Raw genomic sequence first — 20288 nt, 5'->3', positions numbered from 1 at the left:
GGATAGCTAACTTCTAGCCCAATATAGTTGTCCAGTGATTAAGCAGTTGAGGATAAGACACATGACCAAATGTCAAATATTACCATATGCATGGTAAGCATTAGCAAAACATATGAGAACAGAAATGAAGAGAGCAATGGCAGAGCTTGTGGGTTACTGCATGATTCTCGTTGCAGTAATTCCTAGAGCTAGGAGTAAATTAACACAGCTTCTTGCATCTTTATATGTCAAAGTAAAGTAGCCATGGTCCTGATACCAGGCCATTATTTTATAGGCATGCCTCATGGGTGATCTCGTCTCTGTAAATTAAGCTGTCCATTTAAATTAAGTTAGAGGGAATGATGGTTTCAATTTTGCTTTTCGCTAGGACCAATTGGGTTATGGACCTCTAATGACCACGGTTCATTTTCGTAGGCCTATGTGTTTTGGATGCTTGAGCCGAACACTCTTAAAACTGGACCGTATTCAAAAGTTTCCCAGCACAAGGCGATCGAGCTTCCAGCCTACATTCTTTAGCAGGCCTCGCGGCACATTTCTTACCTCTGGGCCATTTTGGCTCGTCTGCAAAGGAAATATTTGTTATGGGAAAGACTAGCACGAGGGTGATGTCAATGGTAAGAGAGCTGATAAATTTAACGAAATACGAAAAGATTTCATATATGGTACCATTAATTAAATGATTTACGCTATATCATTGAGATTCGGTATCATATCATCTAGCATTATTCTCGTTTCGAATAGTAGATAGTCGGATAAGACACATGATGATATGCAGGCCTCATAAATAGTCCATATAACACACTACCTCGGACAGGAGTTTTACACGCGACAAACAACTCTTGGTTGGCCGTGACACGAAAATCCGAAGAGGTCCGTAGAACTTGTAAGTTCGAATAGGCAAGGCTTTGCTGGTTTTTATAAATTGCACATGTATTAAATAAACAAACGTTTTTTTGGACTGTTCTTGTTAAGTGAATAATGTTTATAAACATCGACGCCTATTTTGAACAGTGATTCATCAATTTCAAAAACTTTTATCTTTTATTGATTGATCGGAAAACCATAGATGGTGGGAAAATTGACTCTTTACCTCTGTCTCTGGAAAAGTAACTACAACTCAAGATTATATAAACAAGCCTCAACTTTTGGCCAAGAGAGTCGGTTCTCTTCTTCAACCTCTCCATCTCATGTTTACGATATAACCATGCAGCACCCGTAACATAGCCTCTTTAAGCTCATTTCTCCTCACGTTTTTTAAAACTTAAGCATCCGAGGATCTTCAACTTTTTAAATGGAACATGTTTTTGCAAGTTCTCCGATCAATATAACTAGTCTTTTCGATAATCTTTATTTCAAATCAATCTTGTAAAGTGCCATCTCAATAGTATTGTAGGTTTTCCAGCCTCATCAGAGCAAAAGATAAAATCAACACTTCATTATATAAATTATTAAGCAACATCAGTTTTGTGGTAGAACATTTTCGGAAATGAGTTTTGAAAAAGCTACGATCGTTGATTTATAGAGAATCTATTATTATAATCCACCCCCATTCAATGTTTAAGAGTCTTGGGTGGTGTTTTTTTGAAGAAAAAAAATTCCATAAACCTAGCGTTACACTTTATATACAGCTTTTACGTACCAGGTATAAACTTTAATTGCTCAATTAGATTGCAGAATATCAAGATAAAGTTGTTCCCAAAAAGTCTAAAAGGGACGAAACTAAGTAGCGGCCCTCACGTAACAAGGGAAGGGAGTGAGCTGGGACTCTTCTTCTCTTGTTAGGATCAAAACCAGCAAACCTCTTATTTCTATCATTTATATATTAGAACTAACAGTACCAAACCCTATAATTAAATAAGAAGTATTTTAAATAAAATAAATTATACCCCATGGAAGAATTCACTTAACAAGAGTCTGATACAAATTCCGACTCATCTTATAATTAAAACAAATGGTAATTAACGATTTGTCATGAGGAAAACAAAGAAAGAAAGATAATGATGGGGTTCCTGAACAGCAAACTGCAAAGCCATGGAACACGGCTCGACTTTTTGTACAGTGGGATATGCTTTTTGTTGCTCTCTCTCTCTTCATTTCTTTTTGCCATATCAAAGTCGCCCCTGTTTATTCTAATTTCCTTCATTACTAGAGCGAGAGGGATGCATGAGACTGAAATCCTTCACATGCTTTGCCTGAAAGAGAACCATAAGCTCAAGTCTCTCTCTTTTTTTTGTGAAAGAAAAAAGGAACTTTTCTAGAAGAGATTTAAAAAGAGGACCAAGGTAGCCAGCTAGAGAAGTTGAACCGTTTGAAAATTTCAGATTCCAAGATATGAATGGGGCTAAAATATGTCCTTTCGTGTAGCATTCATACATGTATATATGTTTAATATTACAACAGATAAAACCTTCCCAAAAAATTAACATCTCAGTGTGAAATGATACTTGATTAATTGAATATCAAGCACGATCAAAGTCACTAGCGGCCAATCGTGAAATAAAAGCTTAGGGAAGGCAAGAAATAGGCATATAGGTAAGAGTATATATAGTGTTGGAATCACTTGTATCATTCAAATCTATCTCAATTTCGAACAATAAACTTGATAATGTCAGAGTTCAAAACAACAACAAGAAGAAGTTAATTTTTCTAAATTTTACTATAATTTTGATGGTCTGCGTATAAATCTCACTGATACTGATAAGAAGAGGAAGAAAATTATAAACCCATGATACAGGTGCAAATAAACTTTGAGATGCAGGGAGTGAATCAATACTTTGTTAATTACAGGGACACAAATGTAATACAAAAGAATGGAAAATAACAAGGGAGGCTGCTGCCTTCCCCAGTTTGTAGAAGATCCGCCGTTGTAAGTCAAGATAACAAGTAGCCAAGGTCAATAAAATTAACATGGAATAGAATCTTTGTTTATTTGTTGTTCAGACAAAGTGCAGGTAGGCGAGATTGATTGTGTCGTCACCTCACGTTATTTATGCATTGAATTGGTTGCTGTTCGATCGGTTTAGATTCTAAAGTCTCTCTCTTTTGGACTAATATCGCCTCCCCTCCCAACTTTTTTTTTTCTTTTTTCAACTTCCCAGAATGGTTTTTGTAACTTTAATTCGTTTAATTTGCAACCACGCCTCGAAATTAGAAAAAATCTTGATGTAGGAAATTATTTCCCCAGAATAAATTCCCTGTTCTTGCAACTTTAATATTGGGCTGTGAATTAAGTCTCTATTTTTTTCTTCAATGCATTGAACCATAAATTAAATTATACTATAAAGTGTCTACGGATGCTTTTATTTTTCCAGATAAAATGTCTATAGGATAATTTTACGCCTCCAAATTAAATTACGCAAGATCATTGAGAGCCCGATAACAGTTTCGTGCATGCACGTAAATTATATGTTGGAGAGAGGGGATGAACATCAAGTGGGATTTCTTGAATTCACATGGACTCAAATAAACTCAGACCCGTCTTCTTCTTTTGTGGCCTATATGGTTGTCGTCATCTTCTCCGGCCCTGACACCTTAATAATACTAATTTTTAAGTAAAGTCCAAGATTAAAGGTTAAGAAAAAATATGAATAAAAGACAAACAAGAAAATTGGTATATATTCTCTTTTTTATATATAAATGGTGTCTAACAAAATTCTCTAGTCACGGGTTAATCAAATACAGAAGGGTTTACTGAGATCTAAATTTATGCAAAAAAACAAAAAAAAAGGAAAATTGTTTTGAAAGCAAAAGCAGTACAAATCATTAGCTAGCATGATTTTCAAAACAGATGGGCAACCAATTTAACTACAGGAAGTGTGAAATCAAAGAACAATTACAAGTGATTAAGAAAAGAATCGCTATTTACCGGCAAGTGATTAATTTGTAATTTATGTCAACGACTCGAATGATTGAATTGAGAGTTTGAGACAGTGTAAAAGACGCTAACACAAAACGAAATGAGATGTGTCCTTAATACAAAATGTTTTATTATTAAATAATAAATAAATAAATCGTGTCTAGTTTGATTACTCTAGTTCTAAATTAACTTGTTGAATCTGTTTAGAAGTGTGATTGGAGTTGTTTTTGAAAATATTTTTTATTTAAAAATATATTAAAATAATATTTTTTATTTTTTAAAAATTATTTTTAACGTCAGCATAACTATTTAAAAATATAAAATAAATATTAATTTAAAATATATATATATATATATATATATATATATGTGAATAAGACACGATTTGATATACTGTGTAAAGTAAAACTAAGCACAGACCCTCTGTTTTACAACAATGCCCATAACAGCCAACGTGACGCCAAGTCTGAGTCACGTGATGCCCGATGCCTTCAAAAACAAGCTGCGGTGCTAAAATATCCCAGCATTGATTTTACAGCGGGAAGTGATCATCGAATAGAAAATGTGGTATGATCGGGTGACTCAGCATTCTATTGACACGACTTAACGAGCCTACTTGGCACCCTCTAAGGACAGGTGGTAAAAGGACAATGCATGGATATAGAATTCGGAACAGATACGCAGGGATGACAATTGCTACAGCACGTAGATTTCTTGATATTGATATTTTATTTATTATTCCAGAATAAAATTTTTATATATTTATAAGCTATTTATTAATGTTTGAAAATCTACCTAGAAATTTATTATCTATTACTATTTATTATTTAATAAAAAATTAATTAATTAATATTTATTTATTTAATATATATATATATATATATATAATATTAATATACATGTATGTATGTATTTTAAAAAAATAGAAATATTCTACAAATATATATGTATGATATAAATATATATTTTCAGGTTAGACCTGAGCTGAGCGGCTTTCGGGATCATGTATGATAATATTTATATTTCATTCATTATTCATCGAGTAAGATAACTATAAAAAAATTATTCATTCATTCGAGCCGGATCAAGACAATATCAATCAGGTTTGAATTAAATTATAATTTCTACCCCTACAAAAACATTACTTAAAAACTAAAACGTGTAGGGTGAACACTGTGCGGCTAACATTGTTCAACCCTCATAAAAATATATTGATTTCGGTTTTTGAGATGATTTTTTGAGGGCATAAATATATTTATCATGGTTTTTAAGGTGCCTTGAGTGAAAATTGGTTGAAAAACAGGTTTTTAGGTAAAAATAACATTAGTCTTGATTTTCTAACCACCATAGTGGCCGAAATCTGGGCAAATCAAATGACGCATCATCTATTTTTTTTCAAAATAATTTTGGGGTTGACTCATCTCCCTAGTTATAATTAAAAAAAAAGGATCCAATCGCACGGGTCTTTAAGGCAGGCCCATGAGTGGGCCTTGATGAAATGGGCCAGGTAGGCTGGCCAGGCCCAGTAGCGCCTGGCCTTTGCTTTTTTTTTTTTTCTAAAAAAATAATGTTTTTTTAATAATTTTTTTTCTTTATTTTTTTTTAAATTAATGCTCCTTCTACTTTTGATTTTATTTGGAGTGTCTCTTTTAAATTATGATTATTTTTTTGTTATATATTTAAATTTTAAAGAGTTTTTTTTTATGATTTATCTATAATTTTTTTTTGTACAAATATACTTTGTTTTTAAAAATAAATAATTTTTTTTTTTCGGATAATATTCTAACATATGCAAACTTGCATAGTGTTTTTTTCCTTTTTATTGTATTCGAATAATTTAAATTATGTCTCTATTTCTTCGTTTACTTTACTAAAAAAATTATTTCAATAAATAAATTTACCAAACACAACTTAAAAAATGTCCCGATTTAAGAGATTAAATATATTAATCTATATATGTCTCTTATTTTTTGTTATTTTCACTTAATTTTTTTTAACTATAAAAATGTGTTGAAAAAAATTATATATAATTTTTTTATTTTAAAAAATATAAGCACAAAAAATTAATATTGTTGTAAATACAATATCATTTGGCCGTAACGAATTAAAATAGGTATCATTTTAATTTAAACCTCAACAGCACAACAATACTTCATTGAAACAGAAACTAGTATTATTTTGTGTTTTTCTAAACATTTTATTTGAGAATAGATAACATTAGATCTCAAAGGTAACACCAAAATATTTCAATATCACAGTACTTCGTACCCGTGGCAAAATTGAAAGTGTAATCAAATCGATATTAATAACTTCGGGTACGTAGGGCACACAAAGTGTACAGTTGACAGATAAAATAATCGATACCCCCTTCGCGGGTTGAGACCCCCCCCACTTGACCTCCGAGTCGTCGAAGGAGACTTTTCGCAAGAGACCGTTCCAAGGACGTGTTCTGTAATGCATTGAAATTATGATTTTTAAAAATTATTATTTTTTATATTTTTAAATGATTTTAATATGTTAATTTTAAAAATAAAAAAAATTATTTTAATACATAAAAAAAAATACTTTAAACATCAATGTTTACCACACTTGCAAGCACCTATGCCATCCAATGACTAAGAATCAAAGATTCGGAGCCTCTGATACTTGCAAAAGCAGGTTTTAAGTGACCTGACAGACCACCATTGATTTCCTTTTTTAGTCTATGACATTCCTATCGGTCTTGCTGGCCATTAAACTTCAACGAAGCACGTATTAGATGCATCTTTGGTATGAACTCCTGGATGTCTATACCTTTAGATATTTCTGGGCAAAGGATAGTACCGCAATATCGCCTAACCGGCCTAAGTAGAACAATATTTCTTTCGACAGCTACTAACTTAAGCACATGCATGATAGTTCTCCGAAGAGGAGGACTTCGATGATTTCTAGGTCAAGTCACTGTAGAATCTTAGGCTGTTGTCCGTGCAGGCTCGCCTACTCAATTTTAACCTAAATTTGGTGTAATTCTTTCTCAACCAATTAGGAATTAAATTTTTGTTGACTGATCCAATCCAATCCAATAAAGACCTCGAAATTAATGTACATTTAAAGGATTTCTACTATGCCACTTATTCTTGTATTCAATTTCAACTCTTTGAATATAATTATATAGATAACTCCTCCTATTTAATTAATTATTTTAGCAGAGGGGTATATCGGGAAATATAAAATAAATTAAATTTGGCAACTAATTAATTTCTTTTATAGGGTGATATTACGATTGAGAATAAATAATGTAATATATAATTAATGACGTAAGAAGAAGTACTCATATTATTCACCGGAATTTTACACTTGGCAATTGTTAATTAGTTAAATAGTCTCGGCAAACCCATGCATCTCCATTGATAATTGCACATTACCTATATATATATGCAGCCCTCATTTGATTTTTTGACTCAGAAGACGTTAGGTCTGTGCTGACCCTACTGTATTTACAAGTAAAACATCTATTTTGTTTGATTTAGAAGACGTTTGGCAATTATCATCTGAAATGCAATACAAAACGTACGAGTGTAAGAAAAAAAAGGAAGACCTGTTTCTTATTATCAACGTGAACCAGTTAACTAATCAAACTCGTTAGAAGTTGGAAATATCTCTTGATAAATCAGAAATTAATCATGGAGACGTTATATAGTACTCTATGCCGACTAAACAGGGTCCACAAATTGGTTGCTTTACAGACATGTTCGAAATAGACATGCATGGCTGAATTTTCAGACCTCTAATTAATATGAATCCTCTCGTGCGTGCTCTAAGTATATGTTCCTACCAGCTTAGCCTTTCCTTGGCAAAATAAGAATCACTAATCCAAGGTTGTACAATACTTGGTGGTGGGTCTTGCGTGTTTATTGAAATGGATTTGGATAAACGTTCTCGACCTATTTCACTATTATTTATTTATTTATTAAGGTATAGTTTTTAAACTTGTTTTCGAGGAACTGCTCCAGTTTATGTCCTTCTTTAACTAGGTCTTGGAAAGATTATTCATAAATGGATTTGTGTATTATTTCCGTAAAATGATAAATTGAAGAGTAAATATTCCACTCGTAAACCGAACCAAGTCTGAAGGGTAACCTATGTGATCAGTATTTCGGTGCCCTTAATTCCATTTATGTGCGCAAAATGAGATATGAGATACTCTACTATTAATGGCTGGACGATGCCAAACATTTAGGTATTCGCCAACGGCCTTGTTTCCAGCGGGGATTCTACTGGATATATAGAGGGAGGTGCAAAGTTGGCCAGCCCTCAAGTAAGAGATTCGCTATTTGAAGGAAATTGCCGTTTAAAGTTTAAACCAGTCTGCTTGACCATTTGTTGAAGAGGGTCTGATCATATGACTCAAAAACTTGTTTATTTCTCTTTTATGTTTTTGTTGTCAGTTACATTCGATGAAGAGCTTGTAATCACGTTTTCGATTAGAGAAATTAGGTTTCAGTTTTATTTCTAGAGTAGTAATTAATTTTCTTTCCGCTTCTACACCAAGAATTACTCAGAATTACAGATGCCTTCAGCCCCCCACCTAAGCAAATTATCAAGAATAATCGGAATTAGTAATTGAATGGTCTCAATCAGTTTGTCCAGATTCCTCTCCGATGCAAACACAAGGACTATGCACAGCTCAATACATCCGTACCGCTGTAAGATTACCCCCCCCCCCACCCAGTAAATAACAAAAAAATCGGAAACCATACTTCTTGCAGTAAGAAATTAAAATAGTCGAGGAGGTGCAATTCTTCGTGCTTTTAGAAAACACGCCGAGACATTGGACTCACAGAGATGTCCATATCTTATCAAAGTTCCAATCAAATCTCAGAAAGGAATAATCGGACATTTCGCTAGAAAATCTCCCCCACATTTTCCATCGTCCAACAAATATCTTCGGATTTCTTTAAAGACAACAAAGAAAAACCTTGATGGAAGATAATTGACTTCGAGTAAATTATGAAAAATTTCCCTACCAAAGTCATTAATGTTATTTTTAGTTGTAGCTTAAGAAGAATCTTCAATCTTAGTTTTAGATAAAAAAAAATTATTATTCGGAACAAAGATAAACCTCAAGATTTGTGCACAAATACCACTACGTCGTGCATAAAATTAGAAGCGAATGCAAAAATCATTATTTATTTGTCAACAATTCCATGTGATTCAAAACAAATTTATTAGCTAGTTAATTACTAAAAGTTACCAATATACCTGCACGGCTGTATATTGGTATATGAATTGGTTCTCTTGTAAAAAGACTTCTCTTATCTCGAAGTCTACGCGGAGTTCAGGTAGGCAAAAGCTGTTCCGAGCATGTTGACTGTTTTCTAAGGGAAAAAACTGACAGTAATTAATTAGCTATGAGTTCCATCCAAGTAACTAAGTTTTGTCAATGATTGAGATGCATACAACGTTAATAAGGATCCAACTAAGATACAAGACGAATAGAATCTCGACACATCTGAGTTGAGAAGTAAACAAAGATGAGAAGTTGTATGTGTTGTTTTTTTTACAGCGAGGGAGGCAAAGAGACACTGTTTGTGTGGGGCTGAGATTCCTAAAACAAACATGGTGGCGTCATAAAATAAATGAAAAAGTTCATTGCTGAGAAACCGCATTTATATCACACACACACACACACACACGCACACATCTCTCTTCCCTAACCCTTTCCTAATTTCCCTGTCTTCTCCTCTCCTCTCTCTCTTCGCCTATATTCTCTCTCTTTCAGGCGATCCTGAACTGGAACCTTAACAGATCACCGTTTCCTGGCAAGTTCTTGTATACCCTTTTGTTTTGTTTCAGTTTGTTTACCTGTTAATCAGTAATGTTTCTAGTACTTATTGAGCTATAAAGGTAGTGACTTTATCTGTTTGGCCTGTGATGTTTTTTTCCTTTCTGTATGAGTAATTTAAGGGCTGGTTTTTGTTTTTGGGTTTTGAGGTTACAAGAGCTGTAATTGAGGGGTTAAGGCCATGTAGGTGACTCTTTTTGGATCCATGGATGTGCTTGGGATTTCTTGGGCACAGAGAGGATGACTAGGACTGAGTTTTGGGGGATTAATTTTAGTGGGAATTTAAGTTGAAGCATTTTCTGATTTCATTTCTGTTCTTTTCTTTGCCGGGTTAATTCTTGTGCAAGTTGTGTATCTTTATTTGGTTGAATTGGGTTCTTGGTGCTTTTGTTTTTGTGGGGCTTTGATAACTTAAAGAAATGGAGGCTAAAATGGGTGGGAAGTCTCGTCATTTATATGGTCCGGTGCTGTCGGATTTAAAGGCAGTTGGGAAAAAGAGTTTAGAATGGGATTTGAACGACTGGAAATGGGATGGCGATCTTTTTACAGCTACTCCATTGAATTCTGTACCATCAGATTGCAGGAGTAGGCAGTTGTTCTCTACTGGGCCTGAACTTCCTGAGAAGGCAGGTTTATCGAACAGTTCATCTTCTTGTTCAGATGACAATGACAATCTGGGGGATGATAAAGGAAAGAGAGAATTGGAGAAGAGGAGGAGGGCTGTTTTTGTTGAAGATGAAGACTTGAATGATGCGGCTGGGTCCCTTAATTTGAAGCTAGGTGGGCAAGTCTACCCTATCATGAATGAAGATGCAAAGAGTGGAAAGAAGACAAAGGTTACTATGACGGCTTCAAATCGTGCAGTTTGTCAGGTGGAGGATTGTAGGGCTGATCTGAGCAATGCCAAGGATTATCACCGACGACATAAGGTTTGTGATGTGCATTCTAAGGCCAGTATGGCTTTGGTGGGGAATGTTATGCAAAGGTTTTGCCAGCAATGTAGCAGGTCAGTTTGGGTTACAGTTTCTTTGTTCAAAGAAACACTTTAGAATCTTGCCAACTTTTATCATGATCATTATCGTGCCTTCTTTACATCCTAGGTTTTAAAAATCTATAGTGCATCATTGAATTTGATTGCATTAAACTCTCGTAGTTAATGTTTTACTGTCTAAATTTCGAGCATGAGCATATTATATAAATATATATTTCTTTTTGACTCTCCAGTTAGACACAACACAGTTATATATGGGCAGGTTTCATGTTCTTCAAGAGTTTGATGAAGGGAAAAGAAGCTGTCGCAGGCGTTTGGCTGGCCATAACAAGCGGAGGAGGAAGACACATCCAGAAAATGTATTCAACGAAGGTTCCTTGAATGATGAAAAGGGCAGCAGCTATCTGCTGATAAGTTTACTGAGGATTCTCTCCAATCTGCAATGTAAGTATTTCCCTTCATCAAGTTTGTTTACTCTGTTTCTTTACCCATGCTGGCGGGTAAGTTCTGTCAATTAGATGCTGGAAATGGCCTACAAGGTCTTGACTGAGTCAAACTAACTACTCACAGAAAAATTGTTTATTATGCCAAAACTGTAAATATAACCCAAAAATCCTCCAACCTAGCTTGGGATGGCAGTGTTATTTCGTTGTTCATGTATAATTCATTGGGAAAGTGGGTGATAACTGTCTCTTTTTAATGGGTGATTGGGTGTGGGTGTGGGTGGGGGTGGTGGTGGTGGTTGAAGTTTATAGTTACAATCAATTATAGGAAAAGTTGTTTCGTAGGCTTAGTCTAAGTAGGCTTGATCAAACATTGGTAAATGCAATGGGAATGGATAATTTGATTGACCCGGTTTACATAGACTGGTTCTAGCAACAATTACTTGAGTCAGAGGCATTCTATTATTCTATCATTTTACTTTTAGTGGAAAAATGGTATTGGTTAGAATTTCCATGATCACTAACTGGTCCTATTGTCTTACAAGTTTCAAGATGTTAAAAATCTTTACGGTCTATCTTCTGTCTATGTTGGTTCGTTCGAAAGAGAAATTATTAGGCAATTTCTGTGTATTGCTCCCTTACTCGCACAAAAAATCCACGACAAAAACAATCTATGATTCCCACTTTTATGTGAGTGAAGGAGCAACACACTAAGAGTACCTAATAATCACTTATAAAAGAGAAACACGAGTGCTTTCTTTCTTCAGAATAAGATTTCAGGTGGGAATGTAAATGTATTTTCTTGCAGACATTAGCTTTGAGGCATTTATTATGGCTAATAGTTTTGTCAAGCATGGGATTTTTTTCGAAGCGTAAAAATCAATCAATGTAGGTGTGAAGAGGGTACCACCTATTTATGAAGTGATAGAAAAAAACCATTTAATCAGTGCAATTGGTTAATGCCCTGCCTGGGGGTGGGGGTCAAAGCTTTTTTGTCATGATGAAGTGGAGGAAAAAATGTTTCATAGACTCGGTCTATGTATGCTTGACCAATCAAGTTAGTCAGTGCAATTGATCCACCATCAGAGTTGGTTAATGCAGGGCTTACATGATTTGATTGGTCTGGTTTACATAGACTAAGTCTATGCCACAGTTGAACTTGCTAGTGTTATGAACTTCCCTAACGTGACTGATTTTCTTTCTCCAGAAGTAATTGTGAGGGTAATATATCTCAGTAAACAAATTTCAATATAATCAGCCGAGTTCTATTTGAGTTTTCATTCCCTTTTCTTTTGGTGTCATCATTGTCAAATTCTCTTTCTTTTGATTCTACAGACTCTGACTTCTTAAATTGCAGCAAATAACTCTGATCAAACCAAGGATCAGGATCTGCTTTCTCATCTATTGAGGAGCCTGGCCAATCTTGCTGGTACAACTAATGGAAGGAGCCTATCTGGATTACTGCAAGGATCTCCAGGTTTGGTGAATGCCGGAGCAACTGTTGGGAATCTTGAAAAAGTGCAAGATGCGCTTACAAATGGTCCTGAATCTGCTAGGCCTTCTAGTTCAGCTTCTAAGAAAGATGATTGCATTAATTCTCTGGATCTTCCAAGGCCTTTGGGTCAATGTGGGACTGTACCTGTTCCTGATTTGGTACAGAAAAGAATATTGGATAATGACGTACAAGGTGGACATCAAGCGCATTCTGGTCCACAGTCTATACCATTGTTCCTGTCAAGAAACAAACTCCCAGCCAAACCAAATGAACCAGATGCTACTGTTGGAAGGATCAAGTTGAATAACTTTGACTTGAATAATGTTTATGATAATTCTCAAGACTACGTAGAGAACCTAGATAGGTCTCATGCCCCTGTAAGTACAGGTATGGGCTCTTTCAATTGCCCTTTATGGGTACGATCAGACTCACACAAGACAAACCTGCCTCATATGAGTGGGTACTCTGATTCAACTCCTAGCCAGTCGCCATCTAGTTCTAGTGGAGAGGCTCAGGTGTGGTTTTCTCATCCTTTTATTATGTTTCGGGTTTATGGCTTACCAGCCCAATAGTTTCCGGTGCAGTGCTCATGCACATTCTATTTCCCTTGACTGTTCTCTCTTACTATTTTTCAGGGTCGTACAGACAGAATCGTTTTTAAACTCTTCGGGAAAGACCCAAATGATTTCCCCGTTGCTCTGCGAACACAAGTATTTTCTGAACTGCTATTTAGGTGGAATTCCTGTCTGATATTTTTTTTTCCTAAACATTCTAATACTATAAATTGTGGTACAACTCCAGATCCTTCAATGGCTATCTCACAGTCCCACTGACATTGAGAGCTATATAAGGCCCGGATGTATTATATTAACAATATATCTTTGCCTCGAAAAAACAAAATGGGAGGAGGTATGCATTATGCTTACTCAGAAATTTTCATAACTTAATACTTACTGAAGAAAGGAATTATTGATTTAATTAATCATCATTGGTACACACAGGTTTGTCTTGATCTGGGAGCAAGTTTGAGTAGGCTTCTTGATACATTTAGGGACTCTTTTTGGCAAACAGGATGGGTGTATGTTAGGGCGCAGAATAGCGTATCCTTTATTCATAATGGTTGGTTCACCCTCTCTCTTGTGAGCACATGTGCAGATGTTTATGCTTCACACATAATCATCAGAAAAAAATAGCAGGATTTTGACTGGCTGTATCTTTGCTGCAGGTAGAGTTGTTTTGGACACACCTTTACCTATAAAGAGCAATAAGAATTGCAGGATATCTAGCATTACACCAATTGCTGTCTCTTTGTCTGAGAGAACTCAATTTGTAGTCAGGGGCTTTAACATTGTTCGGCCCGTGACAAGGTTATTTTTATGTTCTCTGTTTGTTAACATGTTATTGACTTTCTATGAGAATTTAGAAATCAATTTGTTGACCTTGACCATCTATGGAAAGTGGGAAGAGCAAATCTCAAGGCTGTTTGAAGAAAATTTTGAAACTAATAGAGATAACTGTGAATTGAATCATACTACCTTCCATTTCCAGGGTACTTTGTGCTGTTGAAGGAAAATATCTGGTCCAGGAAACTTGTTATGACTTGATGGATGGTGCTGCTACAATGAATGAGCATGGAAAACCCCAGTGCTTGAACTTTCAGTGCTCTGTACCAAATTTTGTTGGAAGAGGCTTTATTGAGGTGCTATCATCTGCCCCTTCTCTCTCATGATGTTTTTGTCTTGTTTTAGTTTTGCAACATGAATGGTTCTCTATTAAAGTTCTTTGATCATGTTTTTTGAACATCTTCTCATGCTTATATTGTCGTACAGAAACTTCTTTGCTTCAGTTCTTGAAGTCTGTGGCATACTTTGGTCCCAATTTGTACAATTTCATGGTCTGCAATAGGGTGAAAGCTTGAGATGTGCCTGTCAACATATTTTATAGCTTTTGGTTGCCAAACATGTATCAATTATGAAATCCAGGATATGAGAGGCTGTTTTCCTTGGTATTAGGGACTTGGAACCTTTCTGTTATTGACCTAGAGTCCCTCAGCCACTTCTCTCAGAAGGAAGCGGATTCCTTATTTGTAACTAGCATAATCCGTGTGTGTGTGTGTGAAATATTATTAATATACAAGAAAACTTGTCTAGCAGACTCTTTTACTGTCCTAAAATAAGGTGTTGGAGCCATAATTATATCTGGAAAAAACTATCCACTTAGGGCTCATTTGAAAAAGGCTCAAACATACCCAACAGGAAAACTAGAGATAAGATATGTGATTTTCTCTCATGCTTGAATGTGCATTTTGTACAGCTATTTTGAGAATTTTGGTTATTTGTATCTGTCAGATTGAAGACCATAGTCTAAGCAGCAGCTTTTTCCCCTTCATTGTTGCTGAGCCGGAAGTATGTTCAGAGATACGAACGCTGGAGGATGCAATTCAGGTGGCCGAGACTACTACTGATATTCATGCACTAGCTGAAACAATGGAAATCAAGAATCAATCATTGGACTTCATACATGAAATGGGCTGGCTTCTACATAGAAGTCACTTGAAGTTTAGATTGGGCCAGTTGGATCCCTTCCCTTTCAAACGCTTTGAATGGCTTGTACAATTCTCCATGAACCGTGATTGGTGTGCTGTGGTGAGAAAACTCTTGGCCATCATGATTGATGGAACAGTAGATGCTGGAGAGCATTCCTCCATTGAGCTTGCGCTGTTTAATATGGGTCTTCTCCACAGAGCTGTGCAAAGAAATTGCAGGCCCATGGTGGAACTACTATTAAGATACACCCCAGATAAACAATTGGGTGGACCAGGCACTCAGCAAAATCAACTGGCTGATGAGAACAACAGCAGATTCATGTTTAAGCCTGATGTTGCTGGGCCAGCTGGTTTGACTCCTCTTCACGTTGCAGCTTGTAGGGATGGTGCCGAGAATGTGCTGGATGCCTTGACTGATGATCCTGGATTGGTATCTATTTATCTTTCTGATATCTTCTTCCAAATATTTTAATGGATAGCACCTTATAATTGATTATGCTAAAACAATTGAGTCATCTTCACTCATGATATGTTTGGCAAGCATTGGAAATCATCTCTGAACATGCTCATTTCGTAGATGATCTGGGCTATGAGTTGCACAATTATTCTATTTCTGGTCAATGGCCTAACAATCCTATTTCTCTCATAAAATTGTCAGGATTTTACTTAAAAAATTAGGCGAGTACCTTGTATATTTGAATGAAAAATATTGCATCACATCCCATCCCCTTCTGAGTTCATTTTCCTGATATCCGTGTACCTCGTGCAGGTGGGAATTGATGCATGGAAGAGAACTCGTGACAACACAGGTTTGACTCCTTATGATTATGCATGTCTACGAGGTCATTACTCTTACATTCATCTAATCCAGAGGAAAATCAATAAGAAATCAGAAAGTGGGCATGTGGTGCTTGACATCCCTAGTTCCCTTGCGGATTACAATTCCAAGCAAAAAGATGGGCATAAATTACCAAAATTTGCCGTCTTGCATACCGAGAAGATCGAAATGAAAGCCATGCAGCAGCACTTGAAGGTTTGTGAGCGGAAGCTGGTTTATGGTGCAGCAAGAACATCTCTTGTCTACCGGCCAGCAATGCTCTCAATGGTGGCCATTGCAGCCGTCTGTGTGTGTGTAGCTCTGCTCTTCAAGAGCTCTCCTGAAGTTCTTTACGTGTTCCAGCCTTTCAGATGGGAAAAGCTGAAGTATGGATCAAGCTAAGCTTGATCTACTTGTTGGTATTGCTGGCACTAGGTCTATTATTATTTCTTTCTTCTTCTTTTTTCTTCCCTTTTTCTCCATGAGAAAAAAAAAACACCTGATGACGTGTATGAATTTAGATTCGAGTGGAAAATATAATGTATACGTAATAATAAATTAATAATAATTGTTAAGAGGGCTTTTTTATTGTTTCGTTTGCAATGCTCCCTCTCACTAAGGGTTGTGTTTGAGATTGATAGGGTGTGGTTAAGATTGAAGCAGCCATGATAGTTTAAAGTATTTTTTTATTTAAAAATATATTAAAATAATTTTTTTTTATTTTTAAAAAATTATTTTTAAAATTAACATATCAAAAGAATATATATATATATATATATATATATATATATATATATATATAAATCTAAAAATATATATATAATTTGTATTGTATTTTCAACACTTTATTAGCCGTGTTGTGGACATGCTTATTTTTTAACATTATATTATACAATTATGGCTACCGAAATTATTTTCAATTTTTTAATGTATTAATGTTTGTGCAAAATATTTTAACATTAAAATTAAAGAAAAAAAATTGTAAAATAGAGTTCTTGTTTATTATTATAAAAAAAATTGAATAAGGAGCCGATGGTATGGTAGGGGTTCAAACATTAGGTCCCTGGAAAAGTTTGGAAGATAAAGAAATATCATGAAGGATTGCAATTTGACAAAATTATTCAATCTCATCCCTTCTGTCATTGGTATGCTACGAGATGCACGTGTGTTTGGAGTCTATACATGTGCTGTGCTAGGCACTGAGTATTCCTACTATTTTTTTAAAAAAATATATAGATTATTATACCAATCTTTCAAGATTAATTTTGTATATCTATTTGATATTTTACATTATTTTAATTTTGTATATTCCACTACATAATTTTAGTTTAAAAAGATATTTAAGAGTGTGGTAAAAGTTGATTTTTATTTTTAAAATGTTTTTATTTGTAAATATATAAAAGCAATATTTTTTATTTTTAATATTAATATATTAAAACAATTTCAAGAAAAAAAAAATTAAAAAATTAACTTTAAAAAAAAAAAATCCTTGATCCCGTAGGGGACCAACATGTACCTGTCCAATTTGAGTTTGACTAATGATATGATGTTATCTTTCTGATAAATAAATAAAAAGAAAAGAAAAAGAAAAATCTTGTTTTCAAGCACGATAGCCAGCTAAAAGCCTAAACAAGAAGTAGCAAAGGAAGATATTATTGTCTCCGCTGCTGCATCCGTCGTCCAGCCTCTCATCTCAAGTCCCAACACAGACAGTAAGAGAAGAGTCCCGAGAAACAAAACTCCACAATGTCTCTCTCCTTCTCATCTTCTCTCCTCCCCTCTCCTCTTCCTCTTCCTCAAAACAAAAACAAAACCCAACAACTGAAACAAAACCAGAACCCTCTTCACCCTCACAAACTCCTTCTTCGATGTGCATTTTCTTCTTCTGCTACTGCACCACCTTCTTCAACCTTTCCTAAAAAGAAGCATTGGAAACAAGGCGAATTCCCTGGATTTACCGACGCTTCACGTCCCAGGAGAACTGCAATAAAAAACATCAAGAAGAAATTAGACCGTAAGAGCAAAGCCAAGGCTTGGGTCAACACTGTAGCTGAAGCTTTAACTGATTGCGTCCTCAAGAAACAATGGCTCCAAGCAATTCAGGTTACTTACTAACTCTCATCTTTCACTAATTTTACTTCAAAATCACCAATTGGGGTTCTCTTGTTTTGTCTTTAATTATGTTGTAATTAGCAACCAAACCCATTATTTTGCTTAAAGTTTGGGTCTTTATGTGTTTGAGGATGTTGAGGGAACAACCCTTTTACCTGCATGAAACCAATTTTACTTGAAAATTAAGAACTTGGTATCTTGTTTTGTGTTTAATTATGTTGTGATTGGCGACCAAACCAATTTTTTTTCCCGTAAATTTTGGATCTTTAGGTGTTTGAGATGCTAAAGGAGCAACCATTTTATCAACCAAAAGAAGCTACCTACATGAAACTCTTGGTTCTATTGGGGAGATGCGGTCAGCCTCAACGTGCCCATCAACTTTTCGATGAAATGGTCGAAGAAGGAATAGAACCCACAACTGAACTTTACACTGCATTGCTGGCAGCTTATTGTCGAAACAATCTTATCGATGAGGGTTTCTCAATTATTAACCAGATGAAGTCTCTCCCTCGTTGCCAGCCTGATGTTTATACTTATAGTACTTTACTTAAAGCTTGTGTTGATGCTTCAAGATTTGAGTTAATTGACACTTTGTATCAAGAAATGGATGAAAGATTGATAAGTCCAAACACAGTCACGCAGAATGTAGTTTTGAGCGGATATGGGAGGGTGGGGATGTATGACCAGATGGAGAGAGTGCTATCCGAGATGTTAGAGAGTGCAGCATGTAAACCTGATGTTTGGACTATGAATATAATTCTTAGTGTGTTTGGTAATGAGGGCCAGATTGATTTGATGGAGAGATGGTATGAGAAATTTCGAAATTTTGGAATCGAGCCGGAAACTCGCACTTTTAATATTTTGATCGGTGCATATGGGAAGAAACGAATGTATGATAAGATGTCATCTGTGATGGAATACATGCGCAAGGTTCAGTTTCCATGGACGACCTCTACTTACAATAATGTTATTGAGGCTTTTGCGGACGTGGGGGATGCAAAAAACATGGAGTACGCATTTGATCAGATGCGAGCGGAGAGCATGAAAGCAGATACAAAGACATTTTGTTGCCTTATTAATGGATATGCCAATGCGGGTCTCTTCCATAAAGTCATTAGCAGTGTTCAGTTGGCTGCGAAGTTTGAGATACCGGAGAATACATCATTCTTTAATGCAGTAATATCTGCATGTGCAAAGGCAGATGATTTGATGGAGATGGAAAGAGTCTTTAAGCGGATGAAAGATAAGCAATGCCCACCCGATTCCAGAACCTATTCTATCATGGTTGAGGCATATAGAAAGGAAGGTATGAATGACAAGATCTACTATTTGGAGCAGGAGAAACAGGAGATGATTGGCGATGGTACTCTCAAGTGATTAGATCATCAGGTGGGGCATGTGGTTGATTTCTGACAAGAACAACTGCTACTTCTCACCTTACAGTAATGCCAAATTTTCTTTGGGGAGTGGCTGGAATGTTTTGCTCAGGCAGTTCTGTTCCTGGTTTCTTGGACAATCAAAGCTTTTGTTAGCTGGAAGGAGATAGCATTTGTTACCCCTTGGACTGCAACAAACTCTTGTAAATTGCTTCTGCAATGCTGTAAGCATAATTAAGATGTCCGGTATTGATGTTATTAGTTTGATTAGTGTTTCTGTGCAAGCTTTAGGATATCATTTAGGCCTCGTTTGTAAGATGAAATTTTTTTTTGTGAAAATATTTTTCTAAATTTTTCCTATTAAAAAAGTTGGTCAATTAAAAATAATTTTCAGTCAAAGAAAAATTTAACTTGGTTTCTAGAAAAGTATTTTCATTTTATTTTTTTCTAGAAAAATATTTTCTAGAAATTATGAAAAATTTAGAAATATTATTATTTGTTGATTATATCAAATTTGATCCTTAAACTTTTGATTTATATATATATATTTTCTAATTTCATCTTTTAAAATTTGATTTTTATATTAACTTTGGTCTTTACTTTTATGATTGTTATTTGTTTTTTTTTATCATTTTTAATGGAAATTTTTTATCTATTAAATTTGGTCCTTATTCTTTTAATTGTTATTTATTTTATTTAAAATAATATATGAAATTATAATAATTATTATTATTTTAATTTCATCATCTTTTAATTTTTTTAATTGTTAGATTTAATCTCTATTATTTTGCTTATTATTTATTTTATTTGAGATAATTTATGAAATTAT

The 20288-nt window shown here is 35.0% G+C and overlaps 2 protein-coding genes across 4 annotated transcripts; both read left to right on the top strand.

Annotated features, from left to right (window-relative positions):
- The first annotated feature begins 9497 nt into the window (after positions 1 to 9497).
- LOC18102627 (squamosa promoter-binding-like protein 1) lies at positions 9498 to 16561 on the top strand. Of its 3 annotated transcripts, XM_006378501.3 has the most exons (11): positions 9498 to 9657; positions 10098 to 10686; positions 10934 to 11115; positions 12472 to 13124; positions 13245 to 13319; positions 13411 to 13518; positions 13611 to 13728; positions 13835 to 13976; positions 14158 to 14308; positions 14958 to 15584; positions 15924 to 16561. In XM_006378501.3, exons 2-11 carry the CDS (start codon positions 10100 to 10102, stop codon positions 16371 to 16373), a joined length of 3093 nt encoding a protein of 1030 aa, XP_006378563.3. In that variant the 5' UTR covers positions 9498 to 9657; positions 10098 to 10099; the 3' UTR covers positions 16374 to 16561. The 3 variants fall into 3 exon arrangements, with proteins under 3 accessions (XP_006378563.3, XP_006378564.3, XP_024465513.2); XM_006378502.3 differs by having other exon boundaries at positions 9508 to 10686; XM_024609745.2 differs by lacking the exon at positions 9498 to 9657 and having other exon boundaries at positions 10539 to 10686; positions 10905 to 11115.
- Positions 16562 to 17571: 1010 nt separating this feature from the next.
- LOC7468136 (pentatricopeptide repeat-containing protein At3g06430, chloroplastic) lies at positions 17572 to 19729 on the top strand. Its single transcript, XM_002316039.4, has 2 exons — positions 17572 to 18074; positions 18354 to 19729. Exons 1-2 carry the CDS (start codon positions 17718 to 17720, stop codon positions 19458 to 19460), a joined length of 1464 nt encoding a protein of 487 aa, XP_002316075.2. The 5' UTR covers positions 17572 to 17717; the 3' UTR covers positions 19461 to 19729.
- Positions 19730 to 20288: the final 559 nt, after the last annotated feature.

This window comes from Populus trichocarpa, chromosome 10 (assembly GCF_000002775.5).
Source record: "Populus trichocarpa isolate Nisqually-1 chromosome 10, P.trichocarpa_v4.1, whole genome shotgun sequence".
Taxonomy (NCBI): domain Eukaryota; kingdom Viridiplantae; phylum Streptophyta; class Magnoliopsida; order Malpighiales; family Salicaceae; genus Populus; species Populus trichocarpa.
The sequence above is the reverse complement of the archived record's forward strand: the minus strand, read 5'-3'. Positions and strand labels throughout refer to the sequence as shown.